The following is a 24016-nucleotide window of genomic DNA, read 5'->3' as shown; positions in this document are numbered from 1 at the left end:
ACTAAACCTTTCCCTCTCAATACATCTATTTAATATCTTTCCACTTAAATGGTATCTCATCTTTAATGAAGACAGGAACGATCATATTTTTTTCATTCACCAATGCACCTGAAACAATTCTGGACTCATAGTTCTCAGTAAATTCTTTCTTGTTATGAAAGTATTTTAAAATTTTTATAAGATCAAAGTGTAAAACAATTTTAAATATTATATCTTTATCCTTTTTAAAAAAGTAAGAAAAGGCTTTTTCCATTTCTCCTATTGGAATTTTAAGTGGCCAGTTTCTTCCCCTTGGGGAGGGTGTCTGTAATTGAAGCAATCTTTCTTCTGATTATATCCCCATTGCCCTGAATCTTCCCTACATTATACTATTTAAAAGTGCACTTAGATGCCTACAAATGTGCAGGATATTTTTCTACATCTCCCCTTGAACAAGAGAGAAAATTGATGTAATTATCGTTTTTCAGTTCATTGAATTTTTTTAGCTCAGAATTTTTAAAGGAGTGGGATAGAGAGGTGACATGTATCCATTTAAGAGCATTATCAAAATTTTTTGTTGAGCCTTTTCAAAATACGTTATTTTGTGGACTCATGGATCATTTACAGCCATGTTGCAGTGAGTGTTTAGCATTGTTGGTATAGAGAGAGAGTGGAAGAAATGTTTACCTAACATTAACAAAATATTATAAATAGTATAAATGTATCATCATCTATAAATGATTAGGGGAGAAAACATTTTTTGTTTGATCACATGTCTCTACATATTCTACTTTCCAAAGAGATACCATGCATAATTCTTGCAGCATATAAAATGCTAACATTCTTCAATGACTATATTTCTTGTTAAAGAGCTTTCATCTTCTTTATTATCTTACCTATAACTATATTGTAATGTTCTGAGTTTGTTGACTCACATTAGTAAAAAATAAAACCTATATGACTTATTACATTTATCAGACACAAGTGCCAAAGGATGTTGACTTTCTAAGGACTACTCTATGTTTTCAGGTTGGCCTCTCTCTGCACCATTGTGTGATTACAGGATGGGGAAGTTGGACTAGCAGGTATCTGGCCTTGAATCACAAACTAGGGTCTGGAAACATGATGAGTAACCTTTCTTGTGAAATTTTGCTAACCGTATACATTTTTCTCATCCTCTAGAAACAGAAGTCAATAACCAAGTTGGCTATTATCTCAATGTGTCATCCAAAGGATGCTGATCACTGCATCTTCATAAATTCATATGCTTAACTGAAATTTTAAATTAGAGGCAAAGCCTTAAGCCTAAGGATCTCAGGTCCATGGTTTAGAGCACCATTTCAGAGATATTGAAGGAACCTGAATTAGATGGTGATGGCTTAGCAATGGGAATGGGGTAGCACTGTCTTTTACCAACCTTACCTTGATCATACTATATTATTCCATTTGAGCTTTACTATTACAGCAATAAAACCCATTCTCCAGTATTATTCCAAATGCTTCTGCTTACATTACTTACTTTCTTTTTAGCAATACTTTCATGCGGGAGGAAATGGCCTCAAAAAGAATTTCTTGGAGAAAAGCCCAGATCTTCAATCTCTGAGATATGCTCTCAGTCTTTATACCCAAACAACTGATGCCTTGATAAAGAAGTTCATAGATACACAAACCTCACAGAGTAAGTAACACATTGGATGTGATAATAAACTGAACATCTAAGTAAAGTTCAACATAATTATTGTAAATAGTATCTATGATTTTTACATAATAAATTAAAGCAATAAGGGAAGATATGGTTAATGGAAAATTACCAATTTTTAGCATTCATAAATTTTAATTTCATAAATAATTTCAGTAATGCTAGGGGATGCTTAACACTAAAACTGTATAGAATGGTTGACTTGGTGATTCTAACTTCATAAAATCTAGCAAGATCTAGTTTTGAATATCTATGACTATTATATTCTTTTCAATTTAGTACAAAAAATTCATTGCTTGCTGGTCTTGATAACTTACAAAAGTGATAATTCCTCAAATCCTGATTTGAAATGTAAAATCTGCTGTTTTGGGGTTTTTTAAAAGGGAAATCTCACTTTATTTTAATTTTAAATGAGAAAAATTTTCAACTTTTACTTTGAAATGGGCCAAGAGGTAAGTATTTTATTTAAAACCCAGATCTGTTTCACAAGACAACATTCCCACTTCACAAGCTTCTAGGATATTACTGTTAAATAACCTTTCTTTCAAGTTGCTCTGTGATTTGTTATATATTGGTAATTATATGCATTTATGATCTGCCATTTCTGAGAGATTATTGAAAATGTCAGCATGAGTCAAAAAGAGCCAAATGCAGGCTCAAATTTTAGAACATAATAAATCAAAGCACAGAAATCATAAATATGAATAAGAGGATATTGTCTTCATTCCTGAGAGAGCCTCAGAAAAGAAATAGAGATTTTTTTTCCTGTGATGAAAATGCTCCAGACTTATTTGTGTTTCTTCATGGATATTTAACTTTTCTAACTACATCAAAGATGATATCAAGGTAAGTGCTATGTAGGTGCTTGGCCTGCCTTTAACACTTTGTACTTTCTGATAGTGCCCCGTTAAGTGCTACAGATAGTTTTTAAAATATAATATGCAAACCTAGCTTACATCTTGGGATGGTTCCAGAAAGGAGAAATAAGCTGAGCTCATGAAGGGCTATCAAGAAATACAGAAATATTCAGAACATTACTCCCTGAATCCATGATCTTTCAAGATTTTCTGAACTTCATAAATATCAGTGCAATTCTAATACATCATATAAATAGTGTAGATTTATTCCCAGGGAATGTAAATATGTAAAATTTGTGTTTTGCTTTTAGAGGTATATATTTATGTATATACATATATGCATACAGCCCATGTTTTAGCATAGATTCACACCACAAAAATATATATGTGTATCAATTTTGGTATATAGAATTTGGCACTTGTATTTAATTTGTATAGTATATATTGTATAGCAACATTAAAAACATGGTGACAGATAAGAGGATCTGCAATCCCAGTAACCACCTGATTTCATGTAACATTGTTTCAGACTTGGTCTTCCTTTTTCTTTTTTGCTCTCCTTTTCTGGATCTGCTGAGTGTGCTTTCTTTTTTTTTTTTTTTTTTTTTTGGCGCAATTGAAATTGGCAAGACATAGATATTGAACAGCTTTGCATTTTCTCCAGTAGCTACCTTCAGCCATGCTGTGGAAACTTATCCCTACCTACCTCATCATCCCTGCAACTGTTTCCAGCCAGGCAAGATCAGGCCCAAAGAACCTGAGCTGAAAATGACCTGACGTACCCTTTGCTTACCACCCCTGCCCTCTTCTAAATCTCTTTCTGCTACAGCAGTTTTGGGGGCAGAAGCTGAAGGGGAGGGGGGCGATGTCTTCAATGTTCTCTGTGTGGTTGCATCCAAATGTTGGCTTTCTGAGGGGCCCCTTGTTAGGGACCATTGTATTTGTTCAGCTCCTTCGTGAGTAGAACTTACTCCAGCTCCCTTCAGGGACCCCTCAGTGACTGTCCCATGCAGCACATAACGCAGCTTCTTGCTCCTTGAATATCTGCTCCTAGTGGCCAGCCCTCTGGAATTGGGTTCCAGAAGGCTGAAGTCCAGTTTCCACCTGTGGGGTCCACTTCAGCCATAGAAAATTCATACATTCTTTCCACATCTTTGGTGATAATGGAGGCTTCTCCATCGTCACCTCTCATCTCTCTACAGTGTTCCACCTGCTCAAACAGATGTTTGTATTTCCGAACTGGGGAAGGTTGGAGGGTGGAATACTACTGCCTAATATAACATTACCATTGCTCAATGAAAAAATGAAGGGAAGCCAGTCTTATAAGTTAATGGATACAGGATTTCTGAGTTTATATTCATACTCTCTCTTCTATTCTATCACAGTCCTATCTGAATATTTATTACCATAGATTGAATAATAAAATTAGCCAACAATACTATATCCTTTAGAGAAGAGAAAAAAGGAAAGACAAGATAAATTTTCTGAATATTAGAATTATTTATGGCACATCCAAAAAGAAAACATAGTAGAGGGTATAATCTTCATTTCTATAACTGACCCTAAAGTCTTCATTTATACTTATGATTTCCAAATGCCCCTGTTCAGATCATGTTCCCTTTGGCCTCAAAGGGACCTCTGCTTCTAGGGTTGTTGATTTAGAAACATAAAAAAGTTGAATTCTTGAGGGTCTTCTTTATATAGGTTTCTACACTCTTCTATGAACATTTGACTCTAGACATGCTGAAATAGACGAATTTGAGTTCTAATCTCTGCATTCCTTTGATATTCACCCTGCAGATGAGCATTTCCAGTTAACAGTAGGATCAATTAGCCCCTTTTTACACCTGATGCCCTGGTAGCATGAGGAGTCCAAATCCAGTGTAAATATGGTTGCAGTTATGCAAATAATTTTCTAGCACTTAGCACAGTATCAAGTACTGATGAATGAATATTTATTCTAATACTTATTATATTTAGTGTGTGTTAATCTAAAAGCTATATTTTGTTCATTCAACTTGGGAAGATCACACAAGTGTTATGGTAACTTTCAAATACAACAGTTGAGGTATAATCTAGTGCTGAATGCTGCGAACCCCTGCCGCTTTCTGTCCGAGGAGCCACAGGAGCACACTCACTCAGCTCCATCCAGGATGCACTGGGTGCCACATTGTTAATGTCCCAGGGAGCAGCCCTCATCAGTGAAACACAGACATTGGCAGATTAAAAAACAAAGAAAAACCCTAAAATTCAGCTTCTTTAGTAGGGACTACAATGATGTGTGTTTTGCATAGACTCCTCAGTTCCCCTATTTTTGGAGCTCCATTCTTTTTTGGAAGGCTGGCTTGATAACCGTATTCTTTTTGGCTTCAGTCCTCAGTCCCTTATCAGTGTTTCCTGGGATCCCTTTCCAATTAGACCATTTACCACTGAATGCTTGTCTCAGGACTGCTTCTGGGGGAACCCAAATCTAGGATCACAGCACTAGAAAGTGGGGAGCCAGATTCTTTTTAAGACTTTATTTATTTTTTTAATTTATTTTTTTATTGATCAAGTACAGTTGTCTCCATTTTCCCACCACCACTTTCCCCTGCCCCACCCATCCCCACCCCCCACCCCCACCTCCCATCCTCAATACCCCACTTTGGATTTGTCCATGGGTCCTTTATACATGTTCCTTGCCTTGACCCTTCCTCTTCTTTTCTCCGTTACCGCCCTTCCTCCTCCCCTCTCATTACTGTTGGTTTGTATTTTCTTTCAATGTTGCTGGTTGTATCTTCCATGCTTGTTTGTTTTGGTGATTAGGTTCTACTTATAGATGAGATCATATGGTATTTTTCTTTCACCACATGGCTTATTTTGCCTAGCATAATGCTCTCCATTGCCGTCCATGCTGTCGTGAAGGGTAGGAATTCCTTGTTTCTTTCTGCTGCATAGTATTCCATTGTATAAATGTACCATAGTTTTTTGATCCACTTATTTATTGATGGGCACTTAGGTTGCTTCCAGCCCTTGGCTATTGTAAATTGTGCTGCTGTGAACATTGGGGTACATAGGTTCTTTTGAATTGGTGTTTTGGGATTCTTAGGGTATAATCCCAGCAGAGGAATAGCTAGAACTTCAAAGGAAAGTTCTATTTTTAGCTTTTTGAGGAAATTCCAAACTGTTTTCCACAGTAGCTGCTCCAGTCTGCATCCTCACCAGCACTGTACTAGTGTTACCTTTTCTCCACAAACTTGCCGGCACTTGTTTGTTGATTTATTTATGATGGCCATTCTGACTGCTGTGAAGTGCTATCTCATAGTAGTTTTAATTTGCATTTCTCTGATGGCTAGTGATGCTGAGCATCCTTTCATATGTCTCTGGACTCTATGTATGTCCTCCTTGGAGAGGTGTCTGTTCAGGTCCTTTTCCCATTTTTTAATTGGATTGTTTGTCTTCCTGGAGTGGAGTCGTGTGAGTTCTTTATGTATTTTGGAATTCAAACCCTTGTCCGAGGTTTCATTGGCAAATATATTTTCCCATATGGTTGGTTCCCTTTTAATTTTGCTGATGTTTTCTTTAACTGTGAAGAAGCTTCTTAATTTGATGAAGTCCCATTTGTTTATTCTTTCCTTTATGTTCCTTGCTCTAGGGGATGTATTGGTGAAAATATTGCTGCATGGGATACCTGAGAGTTTCCTGCCTATGTTCTTCTCTAGGACTTTTATGGTGTTGCAACTTATATTTAAGTATTTTATCCATCTCAAGTTTATTTTTATGTATGGTGTAAGTTGGTGGTCGAATTTCATTTTTTTGCATGTAGCTGTCCAGATCTTCCAACACCGTTTGTTGAAGAAGTTATTTTTACTCCATTTTAAGCTTCTGCCCCCTTTGTTGAATATTAATTGACCATAGAGACATGGGTCTCTCTATTTTTGGCCTCTCTATTCTGTTCCATTAAGCTATGTGTCTGTTCTTATGCCAGTACCAGACTGTTTTGCTTACAGTGGCCGTGTAATATAGTTTGATGTCAGGTAGTGTTATCCTTCCTACTTTGCCCTTTGCCCTTCCTTCTCAAAATTGCTGCAGCTATTTAGGGTCATTTATGACTCCATATAAATTTCTGAAATGTTTGTTCTATATCTGTGAAATAGATCATTGGTATTTTAATAGGTATTGCATTGAATCTATAAATTGCTTTGGGTAGTATGGACATTTTGATGATGTTAATTCTTCCAATCCATGAACATAGTATATGCTTCCACTTATTTGTGTCTTCCTTAATTTCATTCTTCAGTGTTGTATAGTCTTCTGAATATAAATTTTTACCCTCTTGGTTAAGTTTATTCCTAGGTATTTTATTATTCTTGTTGCTATATCAAATGGGATTTTTTTCCCTGATTTCTGATTCTAATATTTCATTGTTGGTGTACAAAAATGCCTTCAATTTCTGAATATTGACTTTGTATCCTGCTGCTTTGTCAAATTCACTTATTAAATCACAGAGTTTTTTGGTGGAGTCTATGGGGTTTTCTATGTACACTATCATGTCATCTGCAAACAATGACAGTTTTACTTCTTCCTTTCCAGTTTGTATGCCTTTTATTTCTTTTTCTTGTCTGCTCACTGTGGCTAGGACTTCTAATACTATGTTAAATATACGTGGTGAAAGGGGACATCCTGGTCTTGTTCTCAGTCTTAGTGAGAAAGCGTTTAGTTTTTGCCCTTTGATTATGGTGTAAGCTTTAGGTTTTTCATACACAGCCTTTATTATGTTGATGTATGTGCCCTTCACTCCCTCTTTGCTGAATGTTTGTATCATAAATGGGTGCTGTAGCTTATCAAATGCTTTTTCCACATCTATTAATATGATCATGTGATTTTTCTCTTTCCTTTTGTTTATGTGATGTATTACATTTATTGATTTGCAAATATTAAACCATCCTTGCATTCCTGGGTGAATCCCACTTGATCATGGTGGATGATCTTTTTAATGTATTACTAGATATGGTTTACCAATATTTTGTTGAGGATTTTAGTGTCTATGTTCATCAGTGAAATTGGCCTGTAGTTTTCTTTCTTGGTTGTGTCTTTATCTGGTTTTGCGATTAGTTTGATGTTGGCCTCATAAAAAGAGTTTGGGAGTCTGCCCACTTCTTGGACTTTTTGGAGTAGTCTGAGAAGGACAGGGGTTATCTCTTCCTTAAATGTTTTGTAAAATTCTCCTGTGAAACCATCCGGTCCTGGGCTTTTGTGTGCCAGCAGTTTTTTGATTACTGCTTCAGTTTCAGTAGCTGTTACCAGTCTTTTAAGGCTTTCTCCTTCTTCATTCAGTGTTCGAAGGTTATATTTTCCTAGAAATTTGTACATTTCACCCAGGTTTTCAAATTTCTTGGCATATAATTATTTATAGTAATTTCTTACAATCCTTTGTATTTCTGTGGTATCAGTTGTAATTTCTCCTCTTTCATTTCTGATATTATTTATTTAGGTCTTCTCCCTTTTTTTCTTGGTGAGTCTGCTTAAATACTTGTCAATTTTGTTTATCTTTTCAAACAACCAGCTCCTGGATTTATTGATCCTTTGAATTGTTCTTTTAGCCTCTATGTCATTCATTTCTGCTCTGATCTTGATTATTTCCTTTCTTCTACTCAGTCTGGGTTTTGTTATTTGTTGTTTCTCCAGTTCTTGTAAATATAGGGTTAGGTTGTTTATTTGAAATGTTTCTATCTTTTTTAGGTAAGCCTGTATTGCTATGAACTTCCCTCTTGGGACTGCCTTTGTTGTGTCCCATGGGTTTTGGACTGTTGTGTGTTCATTTTCATTTGTTTCCAGAAACTTTTTGATTTCTTCCTTGATCTCATTATTGACCCATTCACTGTTTAATAGCATGTTATTCAATCTCTATGAGTTTGAATGTTTTTGAGATTTTTCCTTGAGGTTGGTTTCTAGTTTCAAGCCCTTGTGGTCTAAGAAAATGATTGATATGATTTCAGTTTTCTTGAATTTGTTGAGGCTTGTTTTGTGTCCTATCACGTGGTCTATCTTTGAAAGTGTTCCATGTACTTTTGAAAAGAATGTGTATTTTGCTTCTTTGGGATGAAAGGTTCAAAATATGTCAGTTAAGTCTATTTGATCTAATGTGTCATTCAGCTCTACAGTATCCTTGTTGATATTTTGTTTGGAAGATCTATCCATTGTTGACAGTGGGGTGTTAAAATCCCCAACTGTCAGTGTGTTGCTGTCTATATCTTTCTTGAAGTCCTCCAAGATTTTCCTTACCTATTTAGGTGCTCCAATATTGGGTGCATATAGCTTTACAATGTTTATATCTTCTTGATGGATTCTTCCTTTGAGTATTAGAAGTTTCCCTCTGTGTCTCTTTTTATGGCCTTTGTTTTGAAATCAATTTTGTCTGATATAAGTATTGTTACCCTGGCTTTTTTTTCCCTGTGTATTTGCTTGGAATATTTTATTCCATCCCTTTACTTTCAGTCTATGTATGTCCTTTGTTCTGAGGTGGGTCTCTTGTAGGCAACATATGTGTTGCTCATGTTTTCTAATCCCTTCAGCTATCCTATGTCTCTTGATAGGCACATTTAATCCATTTACATTTAAAATTATTATTAATAGGTACTTACTCATTTTTTTCCCTTTGTACCCGTGTTCCTCTCTTTCTCACTCTTTTTCTTCATCTTCTTAAAGCAGTCCCTTTAGCATATCTTGCAAAGCTTGTTTGATGAAGGTGTATTCTTTTAGCCTTCTATTGTCTGGGAAACTCCTTATTTCATCTTCATTTTCATTGAGAGCCTTGCTGGGTAGAGCAGTCTTGGTTGCAGGCCTTTGCTTTTCATGACTTGGAATATTTCTTGCCATTCCCCTCTGGCGTGTAGTGCTTTTGTTGAGAAGTCACAGGATAGCCATATCAGGGCTCCCTTATATGTTACTTCCTGTTTCTCCCTTGTTGCCTTTAAGATTTTCTCTTTGTCTTCGATATTTGCCATTTTAATTGTGATGTGTCTTGAAGTGGGCTTCTTTGGGTTCCTCTTGAATGGGACCCTCTGTGGTTCCTGGACCTCTGTGACTTTTTCTTTCCTCCAATTAGGGAAGATTTCCATCATTACTTTCTCAAACAGGTTCTCTATCCCTTCCTCCTCTACTCCTTATGGTATCCCTATTATATGGATATATTGTGTCTCAGGTTGTCCTGCATTTCCTTAAATGGCTTCTCATTCTTTTTGAGTCTTTTTTCATTTTCTTGCTCTTTCTGGAAGCTTTTTTCTACCTTGTCCTCCAGCTTGCTGATTCAGTCCTCAGCTTCATCTAGCCTGCTTTTGATTCCTTCTACTGTATTCTTCAATTCAGAAATTGTAATCTTCATTTCCTCTTGCTGCTTGTTGATAATTTCTATGTCCTTTTTCATGCTGATACAGTTTGCAGGAAGTTCCTTGTAGGTTCCCTGCAGTTTTTTGTAGTTTTCTGAGCCCACTGAGCTCATTGAGCTTCCTTAGAGCCATTGTTTTGAACTCAGTATTTGATATTTTACTTGCTTCTGTTTCATTTAGATTTCTTTCTGGGTATTCCTCCTTTCCTTTCCATTGGGGGTTGTTTCTTTTTCTTCCCATTATTTGTGAGACTCTTCTTTTTTGCTTCTGCTTCTTAAGTTGATGTGTTTTTACTTCCAGACTTTTTGGTGTGAACTTCTATGGTGGGAGAACTGTGAGATTTAGTGATGCAGTCCCCTTGATCTCCTGAACTTGATGCTCTTTGAATGCCTTTTATGCCATTTATGTTTGCTCTCTGGAAGTAATTGAGTTTTGATTGTTGTTTGATCATTCTTTGGTGGGCCCTTCCCTCCAGCTGGTTAACTGTGGGTCACTCTGCCCACCACACTTGTGTGTTTTTGTGCAGGTGCTGGTATTAGAACAAAACCATAAAACCCAAGAAACAAACCACATCTGCAAACATAACTCCAGAAAATGAGGAACCAGATTCTAATTCAGCTAGTCTAGATCTCTAGATTCAGGGCTCAACCATTGGGTGCACATCTTCTTGATGATAAGTATAAAGGAAAAAACTCTGAATGAATCTTTCTCCATTATTTTGACTTTTTTTCTCATGATTTCTTAAGTCAGAAATATAAAACTAAAAAGAATTTAACTTATAGATAAGTAAACATTATTTTAAAAATTTTACATGTTTTCATTTACCTCATGATCAGTAAAACAAAGTAGTTGTTTTTCCCTTAATTTCTAACTCATACTTACTCTATAGGGAAACAATTTTTCAAAACTACATTAAAGCATTAGTTATGTGTTATTTAATGGATCTCCGTGTTATGTAAAAGACCTTGGGATTCATTAGAAATCTAAATGTGCTTTTTAAAGCATTCATACTTTACTTTTTTTATTCTCATAAAATTTTTCCATACTTCATTTTCTTTTTGGTCTACCTTTCCTTTAAATTTTTTTTTATCACTTTCTCTATTCTGTTTCTTTTTCTGTGTACATCTGCATTAGAAAATTAACTGTAATATTAAATTTAAAAACCAGTTACTATTGAAAATTTTTGTTATCTTCAAATTGAAAGATATTCTTTCCTTTACAAATATTTTTTTTAATTCAACTTTTTAAAAATGGGTTTATAAGTAAGGAAAACCTGCTGCATCTTATTCACTTATTTTTTTCTTCCTCTCCATTTATTTATTTAGTCCTTTCTATTTCTTACCTTGCTCTTATACTTCTTCTCTTTTTTTAATAGATTTTGAAGTCATCTTTTTCTCTTTTAAAATGTATTTTTGTTGTTTTTTTTTCCATTACCATTTATCCCCCTTATTCCCTCCTCCCTCTACCCACCCCTCAAGTCACAGTCACCACACTGTTATCCTTGTCCATGAGCACTTTTTTGCTTGCTCCCTGCACTCCCTAACCCCCTACCATAGGCTGTCAGCATTCTCTATATCTATGAGTCTGCCTCTATTTTGCTTGTTAGTTCAGTTTGTTTGTTAGATTTTAAATATGGGTAAAATCATATGGTATTTGTCTTTCTCTGACTGGCTTATTTCACTTAGTATAATGTTCTCTAGATCCATCCACGCTATTGCAATGGGTAAAGTTATCTTCTTTTTTTACAGCTGAGTAGTATTCCATAAATGTACCATAGGTGTTTTATTCACTCATCTACTGATGACACTTGGGCTGCTTCCAAATCTTGGCAATTGGAAATAATGCTGCAATGAACATAGGGGTTCTTATATTCTTTCAAATTAGTGTTTCAAGTTTCTTCAGATAAATTTCCAGAAGAAGACTGGCTAGGTCATAAGGCAGTTCCATTTTTCATTTTTTTTGAGGTAACTATACAGCTTTCACAGTGGCTGCACTAGTGTGCATTCCCACCAACAGTTCAAAAGGGCTCCTCTTTTGTCGTCTTTTTCTAGTAGTTAAAAAAGAAAGAAAAAAATCTACGAGGGATTGATTCCCATTAGAAATTGATAAGCCAGTTGGATTTCTCAATATGGAAATGCTATCTCCTCTCCTCTTTCTATTCCAACTATTGGAAAATAAGTCCAAAATGGATATAGAAGCTTAAGTTCTTAAATGAAACTGAGTTCAATTTATGAGTACAATGTTTTTGATTCTAGCAATGTACTACAGTAATAAAATACCATGTTACTCTACATTCTCTTAACAAGTATTTACTGAGCATCACCTCTGAAAAAAATCCCAGGTCCTGGCTGGGATGCTCAGATGATTAGAGCATCACCCTGTTATGCCAATGTTGTGTTTTTGATCCCTGGTCAGGGCATATGCAAGAGTCAACCAGTGAGTGCATAAATAAATGGAAAAACAAGTCGATGTTTCTCTTTCTTCCTCCCTCTCTCTATAATCAATAAATAAAAAACATATAAAGTATATATAAAAATAAAAATGGAAAATGTCCCGTACAATAAGGCATATATTCAAAAGTGAACATGAAGTTATATGCACTAGTTGCTCAATCAGTGACTCTCAAGCAAGGTCATTTTATCCACCCAGGGACATTTGGCCATATCTTAAGAGTTTTTGTTCTCACATCTAGGAGTGGGAGTTGTGTCACTGGTTCCTAGTGAGCGGAGACCAGGGAAGCTGCTGATCACTGTGCAGTGTACAGGACAGCTCCTGATGAGAAAAGTTTATCTGGTTCCAAATGGCAATAGTGCTGAGGTTGGGACATCCTGCTATAATACTAGACTGAAAAGGGAAAAGTGATATAACAAAGGTCATGTTAGAAGAGGGGAAATTTGGGCCTAAGAAGACAGAGAAGGCAGAGGGTAAGTGGGTAACCTGGGTCAGGAGGACGCAGGAAGAGAAAGGGGTTCTGAATGAACAAACTATCCAAGAAAGTATACGCTTGCACTCCTAATTTTAAAATTTCAGCATGTAAGACATATTCATGGTATATTTGTATTTGGAAAAAAAGTTTATTTTGCTTTTAAAATAAAATTCACCATATCACTACCTATTTTCGATCAAGAGATATAGTTAAAAGTGCCTTGGATTTCCTTATGTCATTAAAATATACAGATATACTGTAGTAAGTTTTGTGTAACATGAGTAGAAATTATTTTAATATTTACAATAATTATCACATATTATTCCTTTTAAAGTCGATTTATGGCTTAAGTTGGGTAGTTAGCTTGAAAATTATACTTTTTTGTTGTTGATCAAGAATGTGTTACTTATAATTTCAAAAACTGGTACAAAATCCATTTCTGGCATCTTGATTACAAAATTCATCATAAAAAAAGCTTTTCTGACAGCTATTTCATTATACCAAAGGGTCTTTGAATATTTCATACAGTAGTAGACAGTGAAATGTATAAAACTAAAACACATTAAGTAGAGATATTTTTCCCCAGTGGATAACACAATTTGGAATGAGGCACAGAATGATTAATTGCTGAGTTATCCTGTGGCATATTGTTTCCTTATCTGAGTTTTTATTACAGTGTGAGGAACCCAAATCTCAAAAGCTTTACACACAAAAAGGATATTTTCTGTCTAATTTTCAATTGGCTCACAAAGAAAAAATGTATTTAATGACTATAAAAATTAAAATATATGAGATTAGTTTTTTAACTCTATAATCTGTTCTCTTTTTAACTTTTTAGGAATAACATCTTTGAATCCCTGCTCATTTAAAGTTTTTTAAAATTTAAATCACATCCTTTCAGTCATTTTAATAATGTGTTTTCTGCTACAGTGAAATATAATGTATTTTAATTTGAAATGGAAATCAGAGAGCTACTTATTCACATTTCAAAATCTATTAATATACTTCAATTTATTAATTATATATAAAGCATTAATTATTTCTAATTATGTTCCTCAAACTATAGAAAATATGTCTGCAAGTAGAAAAGAATCTCTTATTGGAAGCAGTTCACTATGGAAAGGCTATTTTCTAATCATAAATGTAGAATTTAATATTATTAATATTTAGTTGGCAGAAGAACTGGCATGAAAATAAATAAATGCGCTTCTGGGAAAGTCTACATACAGCTGCAACTTCAGCTGGATACCACCTATGGAATAAAATGTTCAGGAATATCTTCAGCTTATGTGGGGAAGTAATATTAAAATCCACTTGGCCATCTTCAATTTAGTACTGATTTGAAAACACAGACAGAAGTAGTTTCTCACTTTAGCCGATAAGCCTTTCAGAGATAACCATAGATCCAGAATTCCAGCCAACACATCTGTGCTACTGCTTTCTCCCTGGTATGGTAGAATACAACTAGCCAGCATTACCTTCCAAGATGAGAGGTTAACATTTCTTAGAGGCCTAAGAGGAAAAATGGAGGAGAATTTATGAGGTTTTGCTCTTTCAATGTTGCATCCAGTCTGATGACATTCAAAGCTGGATGAGGCTCTTCAGTTTAGTCAAAAAGCTGTACACAAATAACTTTAATAGAAGTGGTGATGTGATATGGATCTGAGTATATTGAATCCTTTCCCAAAGGAGAAATGGCAAATGTTAAAGTTATAGTAGTGCTGAGCAATACTGTAATCCAATCAAGCTGTCTACCACTATGAGATTTTTCCTAGTCATTCATACTTCTCAGGTTAAGAAGTTGAGTCACAGATAGATTAAGAAATTTTCTAAAATCATGTAGGTAAGTGGCAGAGACAGTGTCCTTCCCACAATTTCACACTTATTTTTAATCAGCAAAATATCAAAAAGCATAATTATTACTTTCTACATCTCATGCTTTCTTCTCCTTAGTTCTGAATAATTGGTTTCATGTTATCCTCCTTACTTTTCATTTTACTATGACTAAATCTCCATTTTCTTTAGGAGGTCATCTTTTAAGTTATTTTTTCCTATGTCTGCAACAAATTCCATCTCCAGACTTTTACCTACTTCCTTTGCTCCCAAGTTCCTTCTTACTCTGCCCCAGGTATTGGGCAAGCTCAGTGGTCAGGGCACCTTTTGAATACTAATGAAGTATTTACATTGTAGGAATCCAAGCTGGATGTAAGAAAATACACCCTTCTTTTAGAAAACTCTTTCTAACGTAGCTGATTTCATTTTTCTGCGAGTCTCCTGTTTGTGTATAGGATATCGCTGCCTTGGTTCTCCCTTCCTGTCCCACGCTTCACCCTGCTGCTCCCCTCCAGCAGAAATGTCATTTTGTAACACGGCCCTCGCACACTGAGTCACATCAGGATTGATATTCGTATTTCTCTCTTCTCCAATGTAAGCCCTGCAAGGACGGGGACCTTTACTCATCCTTGAAATCGAAGTGCTTAGCGCTGTGTAAATAGGAAGGAGGTACTTAGTAAATTTCAGAACAAATGAATGCTATACAATTAAATGCAGAAAATTAAAAATTGTAACTTGACATAACCTTCATATTTGAATTGATACGATCACAAACCTTTCAACAAACCTTTATTGAAAGTATGCTCACAGCCCTGTGCTACAAACTATAGAGCACCCAAAGTGTGCATACACATGAGTGAGTCAATGAGGGAGGAAACTCCTAGGGGGAAAAAAAGCTTACAGTTTTCTCACTGATACTGTTCAGTAGTTTTCACACAAAGTAGAAGACTGTAAGTGCCACTGGAGAAATACAAAGGGGTATGTAAGGTTAGATGGGGAGAATAAATTGTTTAACTTTTCAAACTCTTAGAATCATGGTGTTATAGTCAATCTAAAACACGAAACTCAATAGGACAAGGAAAAAATATATATGTCATTGTGTTCACTGTAGATAACTGACAGATTTCATATATCCTTTTATTGGACTAATTTTTAAGAACATTTACCAAGTGCCAGCCTGTGTTGTGAGGGCTCAGGGCCAGACAGGTTCATGGGTTTCATGCATACGGAAGAATATTCTCAGAGCCATTGGGATGTCTGACATGCCTTTATTCAAGGGTGGATGATCCACACACACTGCGTGTCACACTGCATGTCATCTGTCCCTTTTGTATGGCACCCAATATGGGCCTTTGCATTCCCCCTGCCTGTCTATGTCCACACCCCACCCCCACTGCTGTGAGAACCCCCTACCTTCTTAAGTACTAAAACAAAGCTAGCAGGGTGCCAACAGAGCTCCATACCAGGCATGCAAGCCCACTCAAGGCTATGAGATCAGTTTATCGGACTCAGAGTCAAGGCTTTGAGACTCAGTCTCAAACCTATGAGAACACTACCTTATCAGACCCTTTCAGGGTTGTGAGAAACTGCATCCCTTAGTTACCCAGACACCTAGGTGAGGAAGTCAGACTGCCTGCATTTACCCTACACAGCCTTTGTGCTAGATGCTGGGTAAACTACAAAGAAAGACTATGCTGAATATCTTCCATTTGCCCTTCCTAAACTACCCTATGCTTTCCCCAGGAGGCTAGAATGTTTGGTTTAAAACTTGGACTCTCTTACTCCATGTTTCCCACTTGGGTTCAGCCAGTAGGGAGTCTCTCCTAAGCTCTGTGGGAGGAAAGAATGAGGTCAGGTAGTGATTCTGTAGGCTCCCTCTGGGATGGTCCATTCGGGCTGACTGTGTCCTTTGACTCTAACTGTGTTGCATTCTCTAGAGAACTCTCTCTGGACCCCAGTGGCTACTTCCACTCCTCACGTTTTATGGACTATGGGTGTTACCACTATCCCTTGTGTTTTCCCCAGACCCCCACCTAAATCTTCATAAACTGTCTCTTTCTTAAACTTTCCTCAAATTATCCTTACTTGAGTCTTAATCTATTTGCTATTGATACCCTGGCTGCTACAAAGGTGAATCTCCATGGCTTTATTAGGTTTTCTTCCATGCTAACTCATTTTGATCATCAAAGATTACCATCTTAAAACAATCAAGTCAAGCATTAAAATAATTCTTTTTGGAGTAAGGGAAAATATCATATTTTGATGAGGAAGCTGTCCAGAATGAACAAAAGAGTACATTAGCTTTTCACTTACAAGAACGTTTCTATTACAGTCTAGCCAGAGCATCAAAATTCTAGATCTCACTTTCTCATAATGAAGTTTTCTTTGCTCAGCATTTCATTTTCTCTGCAAACCTGGTGACAAGTTGAGCAATTGGAAGTCATTGGTGATTCCCACATAATAAGCGGGTATTTGCTGTATCCTATGCAATGGAGAAATTGCCATTCTTAGTACACTAATCTAAGAATGTGTCTAGGTCAAAACAGGTGTAATTTATTGTTTATTTTTATTTTTTGCATGAATAGTTGTAAGATTTATTTTGTTGTAATACTACCCATATTAAATCAACTTCTGCGTGTGTGCTGTATGTGTGTGGTACATCTTTTCATTTCTCAATTGGGTGAGAACCAGATCTAATTCCAAGGCCATGAAGAGTATCAGTGGTATTAAAACCATGTTTTCTGACTTACAATGTTGTTCTCTGTTACATGCCTCTCAAAGGCTAACGTTATGTCTAATAATTCTGAAAATAATGTATGTATTTTTCTACAATTTAATAATTAAAACAAAAAACGTTTTACATTTGACATTGCGTTCAAAGATCTAACTAAAAACCACTCACACTCACAGCTTACTAGAGCTTGTAGGCATCTTCAAATACTTTTTTCTCACTTGAGTCTCAGAACCCTGCAAGGTCATTCAGAGGTCTTTGGATTATTGATCTGATATTCCACACTGCCTCTGGGTGCTTCTTGAAGGTGATCATTTCTCCTAAGAGCAATAGATGCCATCGAACTGATTTGAGCACGGGCAATGCAGTGTGGGAAAAGTGAGAGGAGACAAGACAGAAGCAGCCGGACAAGTTGTAGGCTGGGCTGGAGAGAAGACTGATGGTGCAGTGTGGACAGATTCAAGATGTAGCTCACCAGTAGGACAGATGAAGACTAGTGAAATTAATCTTTTTAAATTAATCAAGATTTAGGATACTAAATTTCTTTTAGATCCCAAAATAAAGCAGCATTTCCTTCTGTGTGGTGAAATTATGGCATTTTTTTTTCTGCCTGCTTATAATGTTCTGCACTTTCCAATTATTCAAAACATCCAGGTATTGTTTTTTTATCCATAATTTTGCTTTGAAATAAATACAAAGAACACACTTTGCTATGCAAAGTAAATTAGTTTAAATGAATACAAAGGTAAAATTAATTAAAAGTGGTAGATTCTGAAGTCCTTCGGGACCTTGGATTTAAATCTGTGAGCTGGAATAAACAGCCCAATTAAATTCTCTCCTTAGGTTTCAAAGGATCTCAGAATTGGTCTGTAGATAAGGGAATTGTCTGGAGGAAGACCTACATACCCACATTTTCACACATATAAATATATTATATGTAATATATAATTTAATAATTTATAAATATTATTTTATGAAGACATCTATCCAGCAGAGTGATTATATAATACACTGTTTAAAATTAAGCAAAAACTAAGTCAATGATAAACCAGATATTTTCAAAATTGCATAATATTTTCTTATTATGGATAACTATGATACCCTCCAAAATTTTTGTTATTGCTTTAGATTTGAATGGAATGTAAAAAGAGGTTAGAATCAATTGTTTGGGAATTTTTTGGAATTGCTGACAAACTGAAATGTCAGAAAAACATTCTCCAAATCACTGAGTCAAGCAAGCAAAATGCAATACAAATTCTCTGGACCCACTGAGCCATAATGTCTGTTTTTATTCACTGAGAACAGGTTTTGTGACCAATGGGGTCAGTGACATTAATTGAAAACTGGAGAGCATTGCCTCACAACCACCATATGCCCTTTATAACTATCCTCCAAGAATAGATATGGGATGTTTTCTTCCTCAGTTATCCCTTAGCACTAGAAGCGAAGATTTGTTTTTAAAATGTGTGGTTTATCTTTAAAAAAGAAATATGAACTTGATTAAGCGGCAAGGAAATCTTAAAGGTTGAAAATCAAGCTTGGATAAACCTCTGGCATTAAAGGTCTCTCCTTATTTAAAGAGAAGGGGCAAGAAATGGGGGAGGGGAGGTTGTATGTGTACTTGCGTGCGTGCGTGCGTGCGTGTGTGTGTGTGTGTGTGTGTGTGTGTGTGTAAGATTTTACTTATTTATTTTTAGAGAGGGGAAGGGAGGGAGGAAGAGAAAGAAACATCAATGTGTGGTTTTCCCTTCCATGCCCCCTACTGGGGACCTGGCTGCAACCCAGGCATGTGCCCTGACTGGGAATCAAATTGGCAACCCTTTTGTTCGCAGCCTGGCACTCAGTCCACTGAGCCACACCAGCCAGGGCAAGTGTGTTAATTAAGACAGAGGAGTGGAGAACCATGCAGGCATGGGCCAGGCACCTGCTCTAGTTTGCCTGGTTATTCGTCCTCAGGATAAGTCACTTAACCTCTCTAAGCCTCAATTTTTTCATCTGTAAAATGGATAGCATCATAATCCCTAAGCCCACTGATTGCTTGGAGGACCACAAGTGGTAATATATTAGAAACACCCAGCACACAGCCATCTCTCAAAAAAAGTTAATTATTGCATCATCATCATTATTATTAGATGCACTGTCTTAAAAAAAATTGCCTCTTTCTTCTCCAAACATGAAATAAAAGAGGAATTCTTTTAGGATGCAGCTACCTAAGCAAGGAAGCCCATAGTCACATGCTCCCCTGTGGGCCGTCCCTCCACATTACCTGGAGGCTCTGTGAGTGGCTGAGAAACCTATGACACCGACACAGGCAGAGCTCACACCTGCAGCTTCTGTGAACTCCTCCATACATGCCATCAATGCCAAATAATCATATATTTATTGAACTCTCGCTATGCACAAAGCACTATGTTAGGTGTGCTGCATGGGAAAATTCTCTGCTCCGAGGGCCTCACAATGAAGTTAGAACAAGTATATGAATGGAAAAAGAATCATACAAAGCAGCTTACACTAAATACCAGATAAACCTAAAGACAGATACTAAGGGCTTTGCAAAGAGGGAGAAATTCTGTGGGCAGGAGAGTTGGGAGGCTTCAGAGAAGCATGGCCCAAGGAGGGCTTAGAAAGAGTATGCAATTTAAGTAATGGGAGGAGAAGAGGAAGGCATGTCAGCAAGATGCAGAGGCCAAGCTGACAGAGAGACCCTTTAGGGACCACTAGACAAGGTCTCTTCAGCTCAGTCCTGGGAGCAGCAGCATCAGGATCTCCTGCTGTACCAGTCAGCTCAGACCACTGTGGCAGGTACCACAGACCAGGGGGCTTAGACAACAGAAATTTATTTTCTCACAGTTCTGGAGACTGTAGGTACTGGCTGATTTAATTTCTAGCAAGAGTCTTCTTCCTGGGTTATAGACAGTTGCCATGTATGGTGCCCTCACATGGGCGAGAGGGAGAGGAGTGAGCTCTCCAGCATCTCTTCTTGTAAGAACACTCACCCTATTGGGTCAGGACCCCACCCTTTTGACCTCATTTAACTTTAATTACTTCTTTAAAGGCCCCATCTCCAAATACATTGGAGTTGGAGCTGCAATATATGAATCGAGGGTTCAGGAAGACACAGCATTTGGTCCATTAACTCCTGAGAACTTCTTAGGAATGCAAAATTGGGGCCTCACTCTCAGACTTACAGAGTTAGAAATTTTAGGAGCAGGGCCCAAAAATCTGTATTTTAACCAGGCCTCCTGGTGACTCTGAGTTTAAGAAAAACAGAGTAAAAAATCTATAAGGAGGACTATGTGGAGGGAAATGAAAGAAGTAGGCTATGATCAGAACTTGGAAAGCTTTCAGTGTCAGGCCTAGGAGTATAGAGGTTGATCTGTAGTTAGAAGGCCCAAAAGAGAGGAGGTCAAATAGGTTAATATAAAAGCACTTACACTATGCCATCCACTTTAGCATGGGAAGGGAGGGAGGATGGAGAAGGAAAACCTTTTGGAAAGCAGTTTTGCAGTTTAATGACTTACAGGCTAAATGTAGTCATAGCAGGAGCAGACAAAAATGGATGAATATGAAAAATATCATGAAAAAATGACCTACAGGTCATTACAAGAAAAACAAGCAAAGGAGAAAGATTGGTAAACTTAAGCAACTTGTAGATCCATGCAAATTACCATTGACCAATATGTGGAAGTATAAATGAGTGGGTGTTTGAAGCAGATGATAAATTAAGTTTTATTTATTTCTATCAGTAGTAATGGCAGGACACCCAAGTGACTTTGTCCACTGGGCAGATGGGAGATGTAGTTAAGAGAGCAGTTAGTTCTGAAACTACCTTCAGAGGGCAAATTTGAATCCTAAGTAGGTGCCAGTAGGTGCAAGTAGGTGCACAATGAGGGAGGATAAGCAAAGTCGTGGAGCAAGCCCCCATTCAAAAGAAAGGAGTTGTCTGGAAATAGAGGGTAAATATCAATGCAATTTAAACGTTTTGCTGCTAGTACCTCAAAGGGTCTCTAGCTGAGTCTGAGCACTTCAGAAGGGATGCTTTTGCAACTCATTGTGAGTTCTTAAGTAAATCATTGTGCTTGTGAATACAGCCACCTAGAAAAAAATGTGAATTTTGACCATCACTGCTATAAGCCTGACCCATTGTTAGACAGGGTAATGACCTTCAGCACCATCTGAAGGACCCAAGGATGTTGGCCATTTATATGTACTTAAGAAATGGTCACCTCATTTCAGATTTCTGTAACAGTAAATTTGTGGTTCTCTGTCTTTAGCACACATCAGATGTCACACTGCACGGCGGCTATAGGGGTGTGCCGCCACGGCGGAGCACTGCAGAGTGCAGGCCTCTGCGAAACCTGAGGGACACCGGCTGGGGCCAGCTGAGGTGGGAGCAGGGCTCTGACCCTGCAAAGCCCGTCCTGGGGTTGTCACGGATGAGGGGGACAAAACACAAAACATCTCAAACACTTCCCTGTTTGCTGGGAGAGCAGATGGGGGCACTTCCCTTTCCCTGGATAAGGCTGTGGTATGTCCCTCCAGTGGGGAAGGCCTCATCGCCCTTTGTTCCAAGGCTTTTATTGAAAAACTTATCAGTGAGCTAAGTAACAGGAATGCATGCATACACTTGTTACATTAGCAAGTTAAGTTTCACAGAGAATAGATAGTTTTAAGAAAACAAGTGACAGGAATTCACTGATTTAGATGGGTCCAAGAGGAGACTAGGATCAACAATAGAGACTATAGATAAGGGGAAAGTAGACTTAAAGGAGCCTTAAAGATACAGGGTAAAAGGTGTAAATAAAGCAAATGTCTTAACAAGGTAATGGGTGTAAATAATGTGAATGTCCTTTGCAGCATGGGCTGACCAGAGATATAAGGAAAGAACAAAGCACACTTTAAAGAAATTACTTTTAGGCCTGATTTCCTTGGCAACCGCCAGACCTGATTTAGAGCTGACTCCTGCATTGTTTCAAGCCTGAGCCAGGTGTGGGGAGGGGAACACCAAGAGATGCGGAGACTGCTTCTCGGCTGCAATGAGGACTCTGGCCATGTCCAAGCCACGCCAAGAGGTGTGGAGGCCTTTTTGCCCCTTCTCCGTGTCCCCCAGTTTCTTATCTGCTGCCAATATCAGCCAATACCTGTCTTAGGTTGTATACCTCAGCGCAAGGTAACTTACCCATCATTGGTCATTGGCCCTCAATGGCAAAGCAGAGAGGCAGGGGCTATGCCCCTGCAAGGAGGGGGACAGGCCAAGTCTCCTCAGGAGCCTACTTCTCCAAGGTCTCCTGATTATTTCCAGCCTTGGGGCCCTCCAGCCTGTCGGAAGGGTTACAGCTCCTGAAACCAGGCCCGGCGTTTCCCAACAATCAGAATCACAGGGAGGGTTTGTTAATACACAGAGTGCTGGACCCCTCTTAGAGTTTTGGATTCAGTAGGTCTGGTATGGAGTCAGAATTTGCATTTATAATAACTTCCCAGGAGCTGCACATGCTGCTGGGGCAGGAACCACACTCTGAGAACCACTGTTAACTCTTACAGAGAGGTACGCCCTATCGTGGGCGCCACCAGGAGCTAATTCAGGGTGGCTTGTTGGCTGCAAACTATAACTGCAGGCATTTAAGTGGTGTGTTTCCAGGCTGAAACCTAGATTAAAAAAAAAAAACAACAACTCAAAATGTATATGGAGTCAATAAAAATGTTCTTTTCCAAATGAAAGCCTGTGTTTTACAGTGTCAAAGGGAGATCCTCATGTAGACTACTCCAAAAATAAAACAATAAAAAAATCTGAAAGCTAAAATAAAATAAGGCCTTTATAAAAGAAAAACAAGTTTGTGCATGTCAAAGTTAACGTTGAGGGCTGCACATTTACCTCATATTTTTAGCTTTCCTTAAAAAACATTGCTTTTTTATATGGAATAGAAGAATCTAGAAATTTGATTCCTATCTATAATTCCAAACAAAAGAAGTTATTTTCAATTATTTCCAGTTTACTTTCTCTTCACGATTAATAGTATGTAAAGGACTTACAAGTCAGTTTCTGTGGGAAACAGATGTTTACATATATCTTTATAATGTAAACTTTTTATGATAGAATTAGAACACATTAGATCTATTCTAGCTCTAAATTGTGCTGCATGTAGTACTTATGCAGTTATTTAGATGACAACATTAGTGAATTATAGACAGACATTACTGTACAAATGTCCATTGTACAAAGCACACCAGTGTATTCCACTTGGTCTTCTCAGTGACCCTCTAAGGAAGACAAGAATATACCCATTTTCAAGGTGAGACTGAATGATTTGCAAATGTCACGTAGATATTAAGTAGTAGAAGTGGGCTGAAATCCAAATTCTTCCAGTACAAACACAGGGTATTTCCCACTTACCAGGCAATTAGTCAATGCTTTTATCATAAATCTATTTCTTTTGCCAAACATTTAGAGTGATGCTATGGACACCTGAGTAAAACCAGCTTTGGTCTATAGTAATAATTCATTGTCATCAGCCTACCATTGGTTATCTCATGTGAGCAACATAATGAAGATGTAATAAAATCTAATAGAGCCTCTTATTATTTATGTGGATACAAAAGTAACAGAGATGGAGAACTATAGATAAC

General features: G+C 37.3%; 1 protein-coding gene across 2 annotated transcripts in view; it reads left to right on the top strand.

Annotated features, from left to right (window-relative positions):
* The window catches only part of UNC13C (unc-13 homolog C), a 502857-nt gene that overhangs the window by 443511 nt on the left and 35330 nt on the right, over positions 1-24016 (top strand). For both annotated transcript variants that reach the window (XM_054565404.1, XM_054565405.1), the window contains one exon: positions 1510-1657. In XM_054565404.1, coding sequence (XP_054421379.1) covers positions 1510-1657 — 148 coding nt within the window. The remainder of the gene's footprint in view (positions 1-1509; positions 1658-24016) is intronic.

Source organism: Pteronotus mesoamericanus, unplaced genomic scaffold (assembly GCF_021234165.1).
Source record: "Pteronotus mesoamericanus isolate MK-2021 breed Mesoamerican mustached bat unplaced genomic scaffold, CSHL_Meso_final contig_164, whole genome shotgun sequence".
Taxonomy (NCBI): Eukaryota; Metazoa; Chordata; class Mammalia; order Chiroptera; family Mormoopidae; genus Pteronotus; species Pteronotus mesoamericanus.
This window is presented reverse-complemented; position numbering and strand designations above follow the sequence as displayed.